The 21,826-nt window shown below is 35.4% G+C and overlaps 1 protein-coding gene across 16 annotated transcripts in view; it reads right to left on the bottom strand.

The window, feature by feature from the left end:
* Nucleotides 1-21,826, bottom strand: part of LOC129725340 (small conductance calcium-activated potassium channel protein) — a 355,723-nt gene that overhangs the window by 124,577 nt on the left and 209,320 nt on the right. For all 16 annotated transcript variants that reach the window (XR_008728076.1, XM_055681026.1, XM_055681027.1 and 13 more), the window contains one exon: nt 7,532-7,627. Coding sequence is in view for 15 of the 16 variants with exons in the window: in XM_055681026.1 (XP_055537001.1) it covers nt 7,532-7,627 (96 nt within the window). In the remaining variant the exon portion in view is untranslated. The remainder of the gene's footprint in view (nt 1-7,531; nt 7,628-21,826) is intronic.

Genomic DNA, 21,826 nt, shown 5'->3' on the forward strand with positions numbered 1-21,826 from the left:
GAATCATTTACTTATGATGTATATAAAATATAAGGTGAAACTAGTTCTGTAAAGTATCTATGTCATAAAAAAACATGTTCCTAAGATAATAAAACTCGAAAATAAATTTTTGATTCTTATATATATTTATATTACTTAGAACATCTGACTCTTTTCTTGAGAACCGTTCGCCCAATCGTTTTGTTGTCAAAGAATGAATTGTATATTTTTGATCAAGCATTCCAATAAACGTATGATTTTTGCTGGAGAACCATGGACAAATTGAGAAAAACGTGTATTTTCCAAAATAATTATAATTTTTCGAGCTTAAATTAGAAATAACTCGAAAACCAATGCCTTTAGAATGTTAACTATCAAGAGCTTTTTGATTCAAAATGACTTTCTGCATCTTTTAAAATCATCAGAATACAAATATTTTGAAAAATTTTTGAATTAGAATTTTCATAAAAAAATTAATCTACCATAAAAAAATCATTTTTCATTTCTCCATCCTGGATTTTTTTTTTAAAAAGTTGCGTATTAACGTCAAGTTTCTTTAAAAAAAAATAAAACGAAAATTCAACTCTTTTTTTTTTAAATTGAAATTTAATGTTTATTTTTAATTTTTTTTTGGTCAAAACAATTTTTTTTTGTACAGTGTATATTTTTTTATGGTGCATTTTTAATTCCCTAAAACTCCTTCTCAGACAATTTTTCTATACAACCAACGGTTTCTGGGCTACAATGCTTCGAATAAAACCTGTGCCAAAAGGCATACGCCCTTTTAGAATGTAACTCATGGGTGTAAAAAATTTCTTCACCTGTGAAAAATGCTCAGTTTGCCAAGCCAAATACGTGTGCAAAGTTTCATTCAAATCAAAAATGGTCGATTAAATTTTAGCGTATTTCCAGGCGATTTGAAATGATTTTGCACTAGAAGTCGAAAGCTGTTTCACCTGTTGGCTAGATCATGCCATCGGTTTTCTGGGATGCGCATGGGATAATTTGTATAGATTACACTGGTCCACACAGGTGCACTCTAAAAGCTCAAACCGGAACAAATGAAAGGTTACAGCTATTCAACCATCTCTGTAAATTTTGGTGTCCCTAGCCATTATCAAAACCACTCCAACATGAACGTTAACCGTGCGCCTCCTTTTACTGTTGAATCAAAGGAGACGCCAAGCACATCGTTTTAGGAACGCGTTTAGGTCGAAATTTAGATCTAGAGCTGAACAGTAATATTTTATAGAAAAACTTTTTTCTACAAAATGATATAGTATGATGAAACCAACTCTCTTACTTTTGCAGATAGAGTTAAACGATATTCTTCAATGTTGCGGTGCTGTTATTTTAAGCGACTTTGTAGATAAAGTTCTTTATACCTTTCAAAACAACCGATTTATAGTTACTTTATAATTCATACATCATAATGAGGTGACAATGGAACAATTTTTGACGTTATGAATTTTAATGAAGGAAACGACATTGTTTAATTAAAAAGAAACAATCTTTTTCTTCGATCAATTTCGTTCCGCGTTTTTCGGAAAACTTATATAAAAGAGACTTATAAATCAAGCTAAAACCTATAATTCAACTTAAGAAAGTATAAAGGTATGTTTTGAACGTCACAAGTGTACAGTAACATGCTCATTACATGGATTACTCGGCCCAAGAGGGTTATTTTGAAAGAAAGAAAAGAACTTTTTTTTCACAAACTTGCGTGAAATTGACGGAAATACAACATTGTAGAACATCGTTAAACTTTATCCGCAAAAATAAAAAGTTTGATGCTGTATTTCATCGAAAATTTTTGGTCACCCTAATTAGTGATTACAGGCAAATGTGCGCTCTATCATATTGTACAATTTTGTAGAGGAAAGTTTTTCTCTAGAATATAACTATCGAGCTCTAGAGTCAAATTTCCTCCTAAGCTTTCTCTCTAGAACGATGTACTTGGCGTCTCCTTCGATTCAACAGTGAGAGGGGGCGCACGATTGTGTTGGAGTGGGTGGGAGCTTTTGTCGCGTTTTGATAAAAGCTAGGGACACCAAAACTTACAGGAATGATTGAATAGTTTTAATATTTAATTTTTTGCACTTTTTTTCTAGTCGACTAGTGTTATTTTCAAAAGGGACAACCAGTTCAAACATGTGTTATTGCAACAACCAAAACTGATGAATGAAAGCTCGAACTGCTTTCTCACGCAATCTGTTCGCTTGATTTTGTCAACGGAGATTCTGATCCAAAACCTGAAAAAACCTTAATTAATCCACCTAGCGGTCAGACCATGCCTTTCTCATTCAAACTTATATATTAACCCTCTAGTGCCCAAGTTACTTGTTAGACGGGCTTCAGTAGAATCACTATGAATCATTATAAACACATTTTAAGTATTTATTGAAGCTTTTTAGTGGTTTGACTGAAGCCCGCTGAATGGCGGCATTGGGCACTAGAGGGTTGAATAGTTTTCGAATTTCTTTTCTTTCCATAACTTTTGAGCCACATATCAAATTGATATGAAGTTTGTTGTTTGTAAGTTTGAGAGATAACTCATTCGTATTACATTAGTTATGTTCAAAAAAGTCGTATAATCTTTGAAATAATAGACTTTCGTGGTTTAACAATTTAATACATAACGGTTGCTTAAGTTCGAAGATCAAATGGAATGTGACCGTATAAAGTAGTCTAATTTTGAAACCACGTGTTCGATTAAAATTCATCAGTTAACCCTTAAATAGCCATCTGATATCAATATTGTTCAAATCGGTTGTGTAATTTCTGAGATAATGAAGTTTCGTGATTTTCACATTTCGGTACATTAAAGACGAAGTTACAGTCCGGTTACAGTAAAATTCAATAGGGTGTTATGAGGATACTATAATTTTCATTTGACCCTTATTTTGTGAAAATCGGGTCAGCCATCTCTGAGAAAAGTAAATGAGTTCAAGTAGTCTTCGGAATATGTTCCTTATCATAGCTGGATTTCACATTTTTAAACATAACAGGCAAAGGGATAGTCCGATTGCGATATAAATTAATAGAGTCTTATGGGGCAACTAGACCTTCCATTTGACACAGATTTTATGAAAATCGGTTCAGCCATCTCTGAGAAACATAGAGATTAAACAGTTTTTAGAACACATTTCTTTTCATAACTTGTGAACCACAAGTTCAATCTTTATAAAATTCAAAAGTAGCCCGTTCATTTGAAACCAATTGTGTAGTTTTTCAAATAATGATGTTTCATATTTTTTACTTTTTGATCATAACCTCTAAACTATAAATCCGATTACAATGAAATTGAATGGGGTCTTATGGGACATCAAGACCTTTCATTTGCAATTAATTTCATGAAAATAGGTCCAGCTATCTATGAGAAAAGTGTGTGAGAATAAAAAGTTCCGCATATACACACACATACACATACAGAACATGCTCAGCTCGTCGAGCTGAGTCGAGTGATATATGCCATTCGTCCCTTTGGAGCACTTTTATACTTTCGGTTTTGTCAGTGATTGCCAATAAAGTTACCAATAAAGAAACTAAACCTTCATTTTAAAACTAAGATTGTTGAAATCAGTCCAAAAGGAGTAAATTGAAAAAAAGTTTCTGAACACGTTTCTTTTCATAACTTTTGAACTACATGTTCAGTCATCATAACATTCGTTAGTTAGGGGTTTTGAAGACATTCTGTTCATTTGATATCTATTTTGTTAAATCGTTCGTGTAGTTTCTCAGATAATGAAGTTTAATAACTTTTACATTTTGATACAAAACAGACAAAGTTACAGTCCAATTAAAATAAAATTTCATGGGGTCTTATCAGGCAACTAGACCTTTTTATTGCAACTTATTGCGTGAAAATCGGTCCATCCATCTTTGAGAAAAGTGGGTGAGTTCAAGCAGTCTAAGAAACATATTTCTTTTCATAGCCTGATTTCACATTATTATACATAACAGACGAAGTTGAAGTCAAATAACAATAAAATTCAATAGGGTCCTATGGGGCATCAAGGCCTTCCATATGACACTGATTTTGTAAAAATCGATCTTGCCATCTCTGAGAAAAGTGAGTGAGTTTAAACAGTCTTCGAAACACGTTTCTTTGCGTAACTTTTGAACTACTTGTCAATCATTATAAAATTATTTCACAAATGGTTCAAAAAACAAGCCCGTTCTTTTGACACCAATTTTGTTCAAATCGGTTGTGTAGTTTCTGAGATAATGAAGTTTTGTGATTTTCACATTTTGATACATAACTTAGAAACTAAAAATCCGATTACAATAAAATTAAATAGGGTCTTATGGGGCAACTAGAACTTTCATTTGCAATTAGTTTCATGAAAATCGGTCCAGCCATCTCCGAGAAAATCGAGTGAGATTGGGAGACCGGTACATACATACACACACACATACACACACATACACACACACATACAGAAAATGCTCAGCTCGTCGAACTAAGTCGACTGATATACGAGATTCGACCCTTTGGAGCACTTTTATACCTTTGGTTTTTTCAGTGATTGCTATACCTTTCTAGGAGAAATGCAAAAATGGTTCAGTGGATAAATATGACATCGAAGCTGTCGAACATTGCTGGGCAAAGTCGATTGAACTAAAACTAGACTATGAATAAATAAATTGGTTTCATTGGTGTTTCATTTGTCAGGCAATAGTCTTATAGGTTTACCATCGTCTGAACACCTGAAAGATCGGTACAATTGGAGATAAACGATTACGATTGACTCAAGCAATTAAAATCATTAGACTTATTCACAATTCTCTTACCGTTACAAATTTTGGACTATTTCCAAAAGATTATGCAGCACAATATTGTGTGTAATATTAAAATGAATGCCACAGCCATGCCATCATTTCCTGATGTCTTTATATAATCATAATCAACACTGTGAAGTTGCTGATATCTCTATAACAATATTAAATTATTGAAATATTTTAGTTCATCACGTAATTACTAAAAAAAATATTGTTTAACTTTATTTTAATGTAATGTTTCTCATAGGATATAAACAAACGCTAGCGAGGAATTTAAATATTACTAACTGAACAGAAAGGTTTTATTTTTCATAAATCTTGTACGATAGAATTGAAAGATTAGTTTTTTGCTGGCTGTTTGGTTAGATGTTGTCATGTTCTCTCAGCAGCTCGATTAGCCACGCTACCAACCGATGGTGTCGGCTTGCTCTAAATTTCTGTGTCGAACATGCCGTGATAATTTAGTGGAAATCTTACAAATCGCGCAATGGCTAACAGCCAACGCCGTAAGTTGGCGTGCTGCCGAAATCATCGTTGTCAAGATATTTCATTAGGCCTTTCCATTAACTTTGTTTTATTGAGTTGTTTTGCACTTCCCTTTGGCCTGAAGGTGCTGGTACTGGCCTCGGGTCTCGGCTATGGAATGGAATCGACGGCGAGAGTGGCAAAAAACACGAAGCTGCCGAAAATTAATTAGTTTCCGTCCGAAGATTGTCGGTTTCTGCTGATAGGCGGTGGGGTTGATGCCAGAACACTTGACACGCAGGTTATGTAGATTCCAGTCCACGTAGTCAACAAAGTATACAAAGTAGTTCTTACGGTGGGTTGAGTCGATAAAAGTTGAAATAGATGCTGTCGAACACAGTTCTTTGCTGGAGCTTTGATAACATAGTGCGATAAAATTTCTAGTCTTTCTTTACTCTGGCTTAATTTTATTTTTTCTTCAATGGGAAGGAAGGATAAATTCCAACTTTTTTTTTCACTGTTTTTTTATACATATTTCAGTGCGGAAAATATCAAAGTAAAGAAAATTGTACCCACAAATGACTTTGCAATTATTAATTCAGCTAACAAACTATATTCTCACAAAAGTACTAGTTTCCCAAATCGGCATTATTTAATTATTCATTTTCCGAATCAATATAATTTGGATCAAAGAAAAAAATTAGAAAGATTTATATTTATATGTTATGCGTGCCCTTATTACTCTGGAAGTAAGGTGAGGGAGCTGCGTAGCCGCAAGGTTACAGAGTCCGCTTTGTCAAGCGAATAGTCATGGGTTCGAATCTTAGTAGAATCATGCCTAATATCTTTGCGTGACTTCTTCTTAACAAAAAATAAGTCCCTCTTTTTAATAAAACTGGGTAGAAGGACGCACGACAAAAGTTCTCCAGGGAATTGTAATTGGTGATATTTGGCAGGAGAAAGAAGGCTTAGTATAGTAGGTCGATAGCGTGTAAAAAGTAAGGGTAAAATCACATTACACACAAGCACACAGTCGCTTTTTACGCGGGGGACACGTGCCGCGTAAAAAAACCGCGTAAATTCCGGAATCAGCGTAAAAAAACCCTCGTTAATTCTGCAATCCGAGTGAAGAAAAACCGATATCCGCGCAAAAAAAAACCGCGTAAATTCCGGAATCCGCGTAAATTCCGGAATCCGCGTAAAAAAACCGCGTAAATTCTGGAATCCACGTAAAAAAAGCCGCGTAAAAAAACCGCTTAAAAGGCGACCTTAGTGTGATGCCAATAATAGGAGTGTGGAACACAGCAGACACCTGGGCATATCTCACAATATATTAACGATTCTGGTTGTAGTGAGGAAGTCCATACAGGAAAGGTGAAGTGTCGGGTATTTTGGCTATTGATTAAGGTATATGTGAAGCTGTATTTGGCATATCGTGGATGCAAATATAGTGAATATTACGTTGTTGATAGCTTTTCTCTCGATACCATGTTTTTTCAACTGGTGGTGAGTTTTTCTCAGCATCTACTGAACTGATTTGAATGAATTGTTTTTTAAACAAGTATAAATAACTAACTTGTTACATAGCCGTTTTTTGGTAATTCATTTTTACATGCTAAAATGAAATTTCAGCCTAATCGGTTCAGCAGATGCTGAGTAAAACGAACCACCAGTTAGGTACTAATTTGAAGAGAGCATCCAAGTTCCCAGCTGCCAACGGCGTAACAGTACATATTTGCATCCACGAGATGCAAAACATATCTTTAAATATACCTTAATGAATAGCCAAACACTCGAAAACTTAACATTACTCTAAAAATACGAAAAAATAAACCATGAAAATTCTTTATTTATACCTTCCAGTAAAAAGGTCCCTCCTAGAAGATTAAAAAAAGAATCCAGTTCAACTGTAATTCAGTAGTCATAAAAGTTTCATATTACATTATAAACAATTATAAAAGGTGAATTATGAACGAACTCTTGAATGATTAATAAACTAAAATTTTTAATATCATTTTTCAAAGTAATTTTCAAGCACTTTTTTCTTTAAAAGGGATTGTTTTTGAATGTTTTGTAGAGAAATTTATACCTTCTTCCTTCACACAGGAAACACAGGACTTTACAGGAAACAGTGCTTACACCTTTTATAAGGTTTTCTTAGGGTTCATAAAAAAAAGTCGATCATTTGTAACATTCTGGGTGAATTTATCAAATTCGCATAGAACGTCTCTGAATGCGACTTATGTTTTGCTTTGTTCGAATAAACTATCTATTTTGAATAGTAAATCTTTTTTTTTTCATTTACCTGAACTTCCAAGGCGTGGTAGGCTACAATAAGCCCGAGTAAAATCACAGTCGATACGGATATTAACGTTTTTAAAGCAGTTGAATAAAAAGATGCCTGTAGGGGATGGAAAGAATAATGTTGGTTAATTTGGTAGATTATATGCATTAAGCTGATAAATCTGATGTGTATGTTGATGTTTAGATGTTCTTATTGAAAAATTGTAGAATAAGCATTTATTTGTTGAGGTATATTAGGTTACCTTCAATGCAGCTAGGCACACAGTTTAATTCAACACTTTGACTGGATGTTGCTTATTTGAAGGTAAATACCTTATACCACCTTACCAAGGTAAATTAACCTATAGCTTATACCAAGGTAAATTAACCTATAGTGGACTGCTTTCGTATAGGGATAAAATGTTTCCCGATGGAAATTTTCTGAAAATCCTTCGAATTTCCACATAAGTTGAGGTAATCTGACAAGTGGTCCACTATAAGAAAGGAGCCCACATATACAAAAAAATGTCGCGTGATTCTGATGCAGTTAATTAGCAGGATAAGATGTATCCCGATGGAAACTTTTTGAAAATCCTTTGAGTTTCCGTATAAATTTAGTTAATTTGACCGGTAGTTTATTAAAGGACGTAGTCAATCCAAGGTAGTTTTATCCTAAATGCGCATGGCATGACTTTTCGTCAGCTGTGTAGACATGTAAATCGTTACAGGGTAACATACAGTGGAGCCCTTTCCTATAGTGGACCACTCGCCAATTCATACGAAAATCCGAGGGATTTTCAGAAAACTTCCATATCGGGAAACATCTTATCCAGCCAATCTGCATCACAAGCATTTAGAATAAATTAATTTAGAGTGGGTCACTTTCCTACAGCGGACCACTCGTCAGATTAACTTAATTTATACAAAAATTTGAGAAATTTTTAGAAAACTTCCGTCAGGAAACATCTTATCCAGCCAATCTGCGTCACAAACATTTATAAGTTCCGATTTATGTTGAGAGAATTTGAGTTCATCTGACTGGTGGTTCACTATAAAAAGTGGACCACTATAGGTTAATTTATCCAAAATGTTTGTTTTGATGGATCAATTCTTTCAGTGTACTTCACTGACGGAAAACTGTTTATTCTCTTGATATCATTTGAAATTTAGGGGAAATTAACCTATAGTGGACCTCTTTCTCAAAGTGGTCCACTCGTCAAATTAACTCAATTTCTCTTGATATTAAATCGGAATTGATGAATCTTTCCCGTAATTCTTATGTAGATTTACCCTATCATTTTTAAATTCTTAGAATTCTGATGGCATATAACTGGCATTATTAATTTGTTGAAATATCAATAGTTTCCTGTAGAAATGAGCAATGGTCCATATCGTTCGCCCTGTCTGTATTACCCGTGGTTCCATTATAAAAAAATTCAGCCTTTTGATTAACCTAAATTTAACTACGAATCAGGTAAATTCGGTCAGTAATTTCGTATCATTGTCAGTATTATCGCATAAGCAGAGCTGCGATTAATCCAAGCAACATGCTGACTATGACGAGAGAGAAAATATCATCGCACTCGTTTCTTTCTCTCATAAATAGCCAGCAACCAACATCATGCTGTCAAAATGAACTAGATATTTCTGTTGGTTCAATCTCAGTACAGCCATACCCGAATGATCGAGAAAGATAGCAAGAAAAAAATGAGAGTGAGAGTTGACGCTAAGAGAATTATTGTAACATCGCAAACTCTTTTGTAATGACCCATGCATCGTAGTTGGCTGATTCTGGTGTTGCATCATTTTGGCGTAATGTCAGTAGTATGATATTGACTTCCCGCAGCTCTGCGCATAAGTAGGTATGGAAATGCTGCCACATATTTTAAATCGGTCACTCATAGTGGACCCCTTTCCACAGTGCACAGTGCACAGTGGTACAGAACGACAATTTAGGCGGAAATGGAGTTATTGATATATTTTTGTGATTTTAGAGCCATACTTTATATGGCGGAGTTGCTTATTATAATTTGGTCTACATTTAAACTGAGGTGAAAATTAGGGTGGTCCTAGAACCAACGAAATAAACCAACTAAAATTCTTTTTGTGGAAAAATAAAATTTTATTTTCAGTAAAATTTTAGATCACTTGATTCTAAGCGGCTTTGTTGAAGACTATTTTCTTGTAGCTCTTAAATTGACTGAATTAGAGAAATTTTGCCTAGGGTGGCTCTTAAAAAACGGTTTTTTCGCTCTACTTTGTTTAATTCAATTTTCTCAGTAAAATTATGTTCAAACGACTTTTTTAGTTTAGTTTAATCAAATAAAAAAACTAGGCTGTAAAAACCTTACTTTTTCGACTGAAAATGATCATATTCAAACTTATTTTATTCGATTTTAGGAAATAACTTATCTCCAATTTTTTTTACGATGAAGCACAAAAGTTGCTCTTTCAAATGAAACCAGAAGATATTTTTTTCATCTGCCCCATTCAGAGATATCAACAGTTGAAAAGGGCGTACTTTAAAAATTAAAAGCTTAATAGCTTTTCACCCATAAAAGATATCGTTAAAGTATAGCCATATATGCGTCATTTTAAGCTCTAAAAGTCGTTTGAACATAATTTTACTGAAAAAATTGAATTAAACAAACTAGAGCTAAAAAACCGTTTTTTAAGAGCCACCCTAGGCAAAATTGCTCTAATTCAGTCAATTTAAGAGCTACAAGAAAGTAGTCTTCAACAAAGCTGCTTAAAATCAAGTGATCTACAACTTTACTGAAAATAAAATTTTATTTTTCCACAGATACAAATTTTAGTTGGTTTATTTCGTTGGTTCTAGGACCACCCTAATTTTCACCTCAGTTTAAATGTAGACCAAATTATAATAAGCAACTTCGCCATATAAAGAATGGCTCTAATATCACAAAAATGTATCGAAAACTCCATTTCCGCCTAAATTGTCGTTCTGTACCACTGTGCAGTGGTCCACTTGTCAGAATATTTCAATATCTCTTAACATAAATCAGAACTTATAAACGCTCCTCGTGATTTTGATGCAGGTTGGCTGGATAAGGATCAGAGGCATTCCGACCACCTCTTCAAACTGTTTATAAGACAGGTAAACGATCTCAGAAAAAAAGAACTGTTTCACATTTATCGGGTCAATAAAAATCATCGAAAAAAATTTATTTGTAATTTCAATGTTATCCCGAACACCCTTATTTTTTTTTCAAATAAGTGGAAACTTATGCGCCATGAAGAATGTAACCTCCTACTTCAGACTATGCCATACAACTCACACGCGACGCAACCAACAGGCAGTAATGACTACCGTTTGTTCAGGTCTTCCATCTGAACGAATTGTCATTCAAACAGTTTTCATTCTGGTCTTTTCAACCTTTTTGTTCATTCGAAAACTTGAACCTTGTATGGTCCGTACCCGATTAGACATAAATATCAGGATTATAACAAATCATGATATTTTGTTACGAACTTTTTGTATCAACTTGTGTTTTAAACTCGGTCTCATTAATAGTTGAAATATTAAAAATCCTATCAAAATTACTTACTGATTATTACAAATTATAGCAAGTTTTGTAAGGTTTTTGGTAGAAAAGAACAGAAATAATTAAAATGTACAATATTTTGTTGATTGAATGACAAATTTCGTTATAAATAAGCCTTAGAAAAACACACTCTTAAACATTCAAGTGTATGATAACAGAATTTGATATAAATCTGTACTTTTTATCATTCCGGCATATCAAGAATATTACAGGCTTGTTATTTCAATCAAGTTCTGTATATTTGTGTTACCCATTTGTTAATATCGTTTGATCGGGTATAGTACACGTTTGTCTTCTTACGCGCTGTTTACTCTCTAGTTTAACATCTAGTTTGCACATCGTCTAAAAAAGGATTTAGCATTGAACCAAAATTCGATAAACAAAGCTAGGTTTTATACTCACACGAGAGATTAGAGGCAAAGAGATCATCGTTGAACAAAACATAGCGCCTTCTTCAGTGCTTGGATGGACTGCTGAGGAAATAGCGAACCCTTTAAATTTTATTGCTAAGTAGGTAAAGGAAAGGAACAAGTTTTAAGTCAGAGAACGTAAACAACTTGAGTTAGGTAGAGGATCGTGCGGCCTGGTGATCCATGCCTTGTCGGGGAATTTTAAGTAGACATTTAAAAAGCCATGAGAAGTGATTACCTTGATCTCTGTTAAGGAGAGTAGCTGGGTTTTGTTTGAAAATTTCCAAACTTTCTGCGACATCTAATTTCCAAGGGGATGTTACGGAACGAACTAGACTAATATTGTTGGTAGTCATAGGGTGATCTTCATGAAAGATATGTTCGGCTATTTTGAATCTGAAATGGTGAGTTATTCCCTTTCCCGAGTCTTTTTTAGCATTTCTGAGTTCTGAAAGAAGAATTATGAAACATTTTTGTACCCATAAACTTTTTACATTCCGTTCCCATGGGCGTGAATATTCTTTTTATGCACTTGATGCATGAGCTTCTTCCCTCGAATAAGGAATAAATCGCGACATTCCGTTCTCACAGCCAGGTTTTGAAATGATAGCCGCGCGCGTGTATGCTCTTAGCTTTTAACGCACCTATCAACTTAAGTTTTATTCATGAGGACGTTGACGATATTTGATGCTTTTAGAATATTCGATACTCTGTTTTCCATGGGACAGGAGAATTGTCTGCCCCCCGAATCTTTTGATTGGGTAAAATTAAGTTGAACTATTTTAATAAATTTGATCTTGTTTAACTGAGCGTTCTGCATGGTTGAATGACCGTGCGTACAGGGCTTCGATGTTGTTTTCAGAAATATCACCAGTCCTGCCGATGCCTACATGGGTAGGCTCCGCATTTTATGGTGTCAGAAGTGGGATACCAACCCACGCATAAAATGCTATGTGGTATTTTATGTTTAATGGTTTATTATGTTAATTATATTATGTTTATGTTTAATAATATTTATGTTACGCATAAATATGAAAATAACGATTTTTATTATCCCAGAGTTTTCATAAATCAGCTAAACAAAAACAGCAATTCCATAGAAAAAAGATAAATGTACATACCTGTTTTACAAACACAAAAGATATACATTTATTGCGCTTTTTTAAGCCTTGTGTACTTCTTCCTTTCGGCAGAAAATATAGTAGTATTTTTTGATTATTTTTGTGTTCAAAACACGAAATTAAATTTGGTATCTGCTTTGAGAATTCATTCATAACAATAAAGTCAAAATTATGTTCATATTGCTCATATAAGTTTGGTAATATGGTAATTATTATTTATTTCTTTGGCAAATCGTATCACTAAAAAATTTAATCATGTTTTGTTGTTTCACATCTATCCAGTAACCTTTTAATTCGTCATTCGTCATGCCATCCGATAATCTGCATAGAGGAAAAAGCACAAAAGCAGTGAAAAAAATTACCATTTCAATATCCACGGCGTTCGATTCAGTTAATTTCGAATCTTCAATTTGTTATAGGGTATCGAACGTCTTCGGCAGCTTTTCTGCCGCAACTAATGCAGAAACCTGCCGAAGAAAACCATTGACGAAGACGTTCGATACCCTATATCTTGGTGAAATTTCTAGGATTTCTAGTTAAGATGACAACTAAAATTTTGGATTTTCTAGGCTCTCTTACTCAACAACAAATAGCTTAAAGAAAATAAAAAGTGCGTATTAGTAAGCTCTCTCTCTCTTCTCTTTATACCAGCGTTTTTGGTTTCGTTTATGCGTGCTTAGTTCTATTCAAAATGGCGTCGAAACAAGAAGCCTCCTGCAAGCGCATTGTAGAGTTCTAACTAAACTGCTAAAAAATGTTGGCAAAATGTTTACGATAAACCATTTTAGAAGCGATCATCTTCTGGTTTGGACTATGTATAATTCCCTGCCATTCGCCAGCAAGGTAGTGAGAAACCGGCCAAAGTAATTTCTTTGAGGATTTTAACTTCTTTGACGTGTAAAAATAACTGGAGAGCATCGAAACGTGAACAGTTGATAGGTAGAATCACGAGGTGCAGTTGAAAAGTCGATGTGAAGACCGTACAACGCTTTTATTCCGACATCATAAAAAAGCTTCGTCGGAAAACCGCTTACGGACCATTCTCAAATATTCATTGATTTTTTTTTGCCTTGCCTAATTAATTAATTTGCATGAAAAATAAATCGGATTGTCTTTAAGTACACCTAACAAAAGAAAAAAAATCAAAATTTTAGTTGTCACCTGTTGATCATACTTCGCCTCCACCAAATCAAACTGGATGCAGCTTCATGGTCATTTGATATGTTTGCATATGCTGCTACTACGATATAATATAGAAAACCATAAAAGAACTGAAAACGAACGTACTAACAGAATTAGCAGTGCTTTACTAGCGTTTGAACCATCTCCAATAAAAATTATGATACCGACGTTTGTATTGATGAAAAAGCTGGAAAAATAATTTAAATAAGTGGCCAAAGCCGCACCTCTAATTTTAAAGTGTTGTCTTCTTGATAGTAAACAAAAAAATAAACCGCTTTCCATAGTATGATAATAATAACCAGATTATGATATACTTAGATTGAACAAACGATAATACTCAAATACGTTGTATAGAAGCAATTGGTAAACTTTTATGTGTTTAACCACATGTTCTTACAGCTCATTTCTTATAACCATTAATACGGTGGTAAATCTACTTTTGTTCTGCGGCATAAGCGTGTCGATATGTACTGTAATAACTTTTACACCACAGCAATAAAATTAAAAACCAATAAACACTTCAACGCGGCACCATTCACGCCACCTTAAGAAGCATTTTACTGTCCTGCAGAGTCGGTATGGCGTCAGTCAGGCAGAAAGCTGAGGCTCGTTGAACCTACAGCTTTACCGCTAGCATGAACCGCAGGCCTCATTCAGCATTCATAATAATACCTATAATATGGAGCACGGTTTAGCTAGCTATTAAGGGAAGCTTCGCCTGCTGGGTTGAGGCCACGAGGCCGCTGTTCATAGTTCAGTCTAATCAGCTTAACGATATTTAAACAAGTTTAATTTTGTTTTCCAGAGTTTCATGTATGATACACTGTTCCTTCACTGTTGTCGCTTGCTAAATCTGCTTACGAGCTGATAATCCAAGTTGCTAAGGGCCTTGTATGCGTTGGGAATAAAGTAATTAACTTATTTTGTTTTGTTACTCTTTAAACAAATAAAAATAAAATTCTATTGTGGTGGGTATGATTTTAATATCAATCTGGCAGTTTTTTTTTACAAAATAATTGAACAACAAAAAGCGTAAATTAACGAATTTCTAAGCAAAAGTTTTGACTTTTATTACGTTCTTTGGAAGTACAGATATTGAAGCAGTGTATCCAAGCTTCTTTCTAGGTGTGTTAACAAATCCTAATAAAACTATTTAAACTTCATCCGGCGAATTTGTTTGATGATACTGATAAATATTTAAAGTAATTTTCCATTAAAAATTGAAGCAAAACATCCTTTATATGTTTTCATAAGATCATCTTCAGTGTGAGATATGTTAATTTTGGATTCAATGTCATTTTGGGTTTCAATACAAAAACATGCTCTACGTCGAGCTCACGGTTTTGTTTCAGCCTCAATCCATGCATTTTGCAATCATTCAGACAGGTTCTGGTGCAAAATGCGCAAATACTACAAGCTATATAAAGCATGTTCTATGTTAAATGCTAACCGCAACGTCCGCATGTTGTGCCGGCTCAGATTATGTACGCTCTGAAACTAATGACAGTCACAAAGGTTTACGATTGGTCGAACGCTGGCATATGTAGTGTAGACTTGCCTGTAAAGTTGTGGTTTGCTAATCGCTACGCCTGATCAAAGACGATCAAAGCTGTATCTAATAATAGACTTTTAGTTGAAATTTTACTGCAGCTCGACCCGCAATGGCTCAAAAGTTTTTTACAGTATTTTAGTTTAAATTTCTGAAAGTTTGCAAATGCTCATCTTCAAATATAACGGCTATGATCATGAAAAATGCACAGTACTGCTTGAAATGTTTTCAGAGTGAGGAGCATTATCATTTGCATAATCCTATCCAATAAGTTGGCACAATCTCTCGCAATGCAAATTTTATTGCACCAGTTTCTCTAGTTTGAATTAGTTACCGGTGCCACCGACAGTCATGACGGGTTGTAATCTATGAATATCAAGTGCGTTGAATAAACTAATCTGCTTTTCGTCGAACCATAACTACATATTTGATGGTATTTCAATGTAGCACGGAAACTTGAGACAGTGATCAGCTGTTTGAGAAGTGAATGGAAGTTCCCATTTCGGCTATGGGTTTGGAAACCGCGCGTAAGCGGGTAACGCTGTGCTTATTCGGTCAATTTTTTTATTTATCAGGACGTTAGAAATTATGAAGTTTTGTTTAAGAGAGTGTAAGGGGTTATCCACATTTCACGTGGACAGCTTAGAAGGGTTGTGAAATGTCCACGGTCCATACAAAAGTTTTAAAATTTATATGAAGTCGAAAGAACAACAGTGACGTAGAATTGTTTTGTACACGTACTACGAAAATTCGGAAATTTCTCATCGTGTCATGAACGGGGGGCTGGGAATGGTGCAATCTACAGTAAGTCGTGTTTTATATATTCGGAACAACGAACGGTTGGTCATCGTTCGGAGGTAAAAAAATGTTGCCAAAGTAGGTCTTCGAACGGTGTAAAGGATCACAAGCGCGTGAAGCAAGCTTTCCAGAGAAACCCGAACAGTTCTGTTAGAGATGCAACAGAAAAATTAAATTAAGCCAAAATTTCGTTGCAAGATGCAAAAAGCGTTCAAAGTCCAAAAGTTGCCGATCGCAATGAACGGTAGAAAACGACGGGCGAATCACGTTTACGAAAGCTTTACACACACTAGACGTATGTGAAAGCCAGCAAGACTTCATGCAGCTTCCGAGGTTCCCGTTTTCTAATATTCATCATGAATTAGCACGCTCGAAAGCAGAAGGTGTCGAAGTTTGCCAAAAAATAAATGGTTTGGTAAGCAAGTTGCTCGTGTAGAAAGCGAAACACTTCATTCGTGACTACCGGGACGGAAGTCTCGTGCTATTTCTCGAAAGATGTTTTGGAGTGGTACAAGGCTAAGAACGTCAATTTCATGCCAAAGCATCTCAATCTCATGAACACACCGAAACTGCAGCCAATTCAGAAGAATTGAGGTATAACGTAGCAGACATCTCGGAAGCGTCCTAAGAGAGAGAAAAACCGGAGGAAAATATGAAGAAAATCTGGGTTTCCGCACAAAACAGTTAGTCCAAACGTTGTACAAGATCTTATGAGTAGTGTGAAGGTTCATACGTTTGGATATGAAATGAAGTTGAATAAAACAACAATGGTACACCCAACGCAAACGGGGAGCATTTTATTACTTCAGGGTAATTTTTTATTACTTATTGTGTCTTATGACTGCGCATTATACACAAAGAGTAACAAACAAAAAGTAATAAAAATTATGACGGCCACACGCTTGTATGTGTTTCTGGAGGAGAACATACAGCCAAGCACCGCAATGCATGTGTTAGCAAGACTTCACTCGCTGCATTTGTATTGATGCAACGATCAGGTTCATTTTTGTCCCCTTCATGCTCACATAATCAGAATCTCAACCGTCAACCTCAAATGTCTAATAAGAAACACTTTCGTTTCGTCCCCCGGTGTTTACTTGAAATGGAAATATGTAATACTGTCTGACCAGAGTTGCCGAAGTTGTGAATATTGTCTGAATAGGCACGAGTATTGTATTTTCAAACAGGTGCAAATGAGTTTCCATGAACCAATGAGTATGTGTTTTAGATATCTTGCAGGAAAGCGAATGTTTCTGTTTTTCTCTAACGCAGTTTACAGATCGTGATGTCATTTCAAGACGCATTTCAAGTCATTGAAATCATCAACGTGTGCATACTCTATAACGGGGAAAATGCTGGTTGGCAGCTCTTGTCATTTTTTTTCTCTACTCCGTATGCGAACTAATACACGCACACCGGATGAATTGGAGATTGAAGAAACTTGTAACATGTGCAACATATGCGACGGTGTGTGATTTTTTTTTTGCTTGAGATGGAAAGGGAGCAGTTTTCGACAGGAAAAATCTTGCATGTGGTTGAAACGACCATTATTAGATAGTCGTACTCCCGTAGCACGTGCTAAATATATGGTAGCATGTGTTGTTACTTGACTGGGGAAGAATTTTATTGCCTTTTTAGTAATAGGTTTGTTACCCAAAAGGCAATTTTGCGCTATTGCTTCTAAAGTAATAAGGAAAAGTTTTGCGTGTAAAAGTTAAATAATATGTTTTGCTTTCTCCCCTGAAAATGTAATGATGATTCGTTGAATGAGTGAATTTTGCCAAATATTTTTACAATGCAATTTATGCAATTGATGCAATTGATGCAATTTAATTCCGGACACTAAAGGGCGGATCAACGTTATTGCGTCGAAAGAAAACACAAAAATGTCACGGAGTTTAGAAAAAGGAGATGAAAGCCCGAAAATGAACAAATCCATCAGAATACTCTGTCCAATTAATATCTGAGTATCGGAATAAAAATTGTAACGGAGCACAAACCGCAAACAGTTTGAAAATAAATATTGGGGTGCTCAGAAAAAGGAAACAAATCAACATAATTGAAGGCAAATTATTAGGGTTTGTAGAAACAGAAATTTTAAATCGAAATAGTAGGATGAGACTTAAATTTTTTAGTGAACATTAAAGATATTGAAAGTAAAAAATGCCAACATTCAAAACTTCAAAAAGAAATCAGTGTTCACAATCTTATTTGAGCAATTCTCGCTAAAACCGTCCCACTGGTGACATGAGGTCTTTAAAAATGATATTTTTGTTCTAAATGATTGAAAGTAGTGAAAAAATGAGAAAACCACTTTGGTTAGTTCATATTAATGGACCCCTCGGGCACAAATCGATTAAACGATTTTTACAAAAATTGATTTTCGAGCAATTCTTGATCATTTTATTGATCTATTTCTCTTGAATTTGTCAATGAACTCTTTATAACCAACACATCGTTTCAAAGAGGAAAGATAGAGCTTTCATTTGAAGTAGAAAAAAATGGCCGCCATCTTGAATTACGCCGCCATCTTAGAACCACCGACTTTAAATTTGACATCACCATTGGAAAGCTGAGAAAAAATGCTTTAAGATACATTCAAAAAATTAGGTGGGCATTGAGTTTACCATGCCCTTCTGGTCACTTTTAGAAATCGAGCTTCAAACAGTTCAACGCATGACGCGCGGCCAATATCATAATGTTGTTTTTTCTACTGTTATATACTGTTGTTTTTATTCATTAAACTACTATCAACAAATTCAAATTTTTAACAACGGCTTTTTCGGTGGTACTGTTCCACAATCTATATTGTATCACATTCCACGGCCGACTTATTCTATTGCTCATTCATAACTACACACACTGCTGTGCAAGCGTTATTTATAGACTGAAAGGAATGTCTCATCACACACAGAAGAGTCAGCTGATGCTGATAACTCTTATAGACCTGTGTGATCGAGACCAAAGTCAGTCTGCGTCGTGTTTGCAAGTGCGACACAACAACGGAAGGTGCTCCGTACTATAAATAACGCTTGCACAGCAGTGTGTGTAGTTAGGGATGAGCAATAGAATAAGTCGGCAGTGCAATGTGATACGATAAAGATTGCGGAACAGTACCACCGTCCCCCGTAGTTTAATTGGTCAAAACACTATGCCGGAGACAGGGAGATTGCGGGTTCAAGTCCCGTCGGGATGCGGTATATTTTTCCAAATCTATATCATATTTCCAGTTCGCTTTTTTTTCGCTCTCTTTACTCCACATACTGTCTGCTTAATGAACTTACTATCAACAAACTTAGGTATGGTATACCAAGGTATGGTATGAATCAAGTATATCCCGAGTAATCTGGAGAAGATTTGCTTTACGCGTATGCAAGCGTAAATACAGTAAGAGTAGAATCATCACTTTTTTGATCCCTAGCTTCGTCTATCGACAAAAAGGGTACGTTTGCTACCTAACAAAATTCAGTCAATTGATCAAAGGCTATTCAAAAATTACGGTGTGTGAGTGCGCTTACTACCTGTGAACAAGGAATACTGACTGTCCACATCTTACGTACATCGCAGGCTCAGCGTTGCTTTGCGTTGATTTGAAATTGGCCGCGTGTCATGCGTTGGAGCGTTGGAGCTCGATTTCGAAAAGTGATCTGAATGGCATGGTAAAATCAATGCTCACCTGATTTTTTGAATGTATCTTAAAGCATTCTTGCTCAGCTTTCCAATGGTGATGTAAAATTCAAAATCGGTGGTTGCGAACTTACTCAAAAACATGTTTTTCTGATAAAATTCAAGATGGCGGTAATGTACAAGATGGTGGCCAATTTTTTTCTACTTTAATGAAAGCTCTATCATTCCTCTTTAAAATAATGTGTTGGTTACAGGGGATTCAATGACAAATTCAAGAGAAATAAATCAATAAAAAGATCAAGAATTGCTCGAAAATCAATTTTTGTAAAAACCGTTTAATCTATTTTTTCACAAGGGGTCCATCAATATGAACTAACCAAAGTGGTTATGTCATTTTTTCACTCTTTCCAATCATTTAGACACAAAAATATTCTTTTTCAAAGAATTGCTCATTTCTAAAATAACATGCTAAAATATACGTACACTGATTAAAGTTTCCTTCGATTCGTAAAAATCTATACATATAAAAATGTAGCGCTGTCTATCTGTCTGACTATATGCCTGTCTGTATGTCTGATCCATATAGACTTGGCAATGGTTGAATCGATCGGTGTAAAAATTTGTAAGTAGGGGTTTTTAGGGCTGGTAAAGGTTCTTATGACAGTTTAAGACCCCTTCGTCCTCTGGAAGGGAGGGCTGCTAAACAAATGAGACACAAATTTCCGCATAGCTCGAGAACTAATCGAGCAAATGAAAAAACAAAGTTGACATGTGGAGGTTTTAGACAGCAAGAAATATTCCTATGGTAGACTGACACTCGTCTGTGCTCTGGGGGGGGGGGGGGGGGGTGGGTGCATACAAACAAAACACAAATATCAAGTAAGCAAATTTGGCGTGTGGTGGTTCGTGGGAGCAAGAAATATTTCTGTGGTGGATCGACACCCCTCCTCCTCTAGGAAAGAGGGCTCCCATACGAATGAAACTCGAATTTCTGCAAAAATCAGGAACTAATCAAGCAAATGGAACCAAATTTGACATGAAAAGGTTTAAGGTGGCAAGAAAGAATCCTATGGTAGTTTGGCACCTCTCCTTGTTCTGGAAGGGATGGCTTCCATGTGAACAAAATATAAATATCTGTATAACTCGAGATTTAACTGAGCAAATGGAACCAAATTTGACGTTTGGTGGTTTACGAAAGCAAGAAATATTTCTTTAGTTGATCGATACTCTTCCCTCCTCTAGAAATGAGAGCTCCCATAAAAATGAAACATAAATTTTTACATAACTAAAGAACTAATCAAGTTCCAAATTTGACATGTGGTGATTTTTTGAAGGGAAAGAATGTTTTTGTTTTAGATGAGTCGGCAACACTGCCTTTAAAAGTCCGGAGCCAATCCTGCATCGGCTCGTAAAAAAACTTATTTTAGTGGTGTAATTGGGACTAGTAGTTAAAAAGTGATCTTTTTGTTACTTCCAAAATTGTACTTCACACATAAAAAGTGACAATCAAAAGGAGCGTCATTTACTTCCCACATTTAGGCTTGCATGAAAGCTTGTGTGCAGGTTCGTGTGGACAGACAGTGCACCTGTTTCCATTGTAAGTAAAGAGCCCAAAATGACCGATTTCCTCCTGATTTGGGTTTTTTGGAAACAATATGATACATAGAAGTAAAAAATCGACCACATACACCATTTTCAATTCCAAGATGGCGACTTTCGGTATCAAATACCATCCAATATGAATATTTCCGAAACCCGAATAATACCCAGGAGCTAGAAATTCACCGCGACTTCCGGTTTCTGAAAAACAGCCGAAAATGTTCGAATACCACCCAATAAGGGTAATTTCGTAATCTAGATGATGCATAGAAGCCAAGAATCGATTCTGGACACCTTTTTGAATTCTAAAGAGGGAACTTCAGGTTTCTGGAAAGCAGTTCAAAAGGACTGAGTACCATCCAATATGAATATTTCCATGAATGAAAAAATACCCGAAAACGACACAATTCCAGAAACAGCGTGATATACGGAAGTCAAAAAGCGTGGATGTTATCATTTCGATAA

Source organism: Wyeomyia smithii, chromosome 2, assembly GCF_029784165.1.
Source record: "Wyeomyia smithii strain HCP4-BCI-WySm-NY-G18 chromosome 2, ASM2978416v1, whole genome shotgun sequence".
NCBI classification, from domain to species: domain Eukaryota; kingdom Metazoa; phylum Arthropoda; class Insecta; order Diptera; family Culicidae; genus Wyeomyia; species Wyeomyia smithii.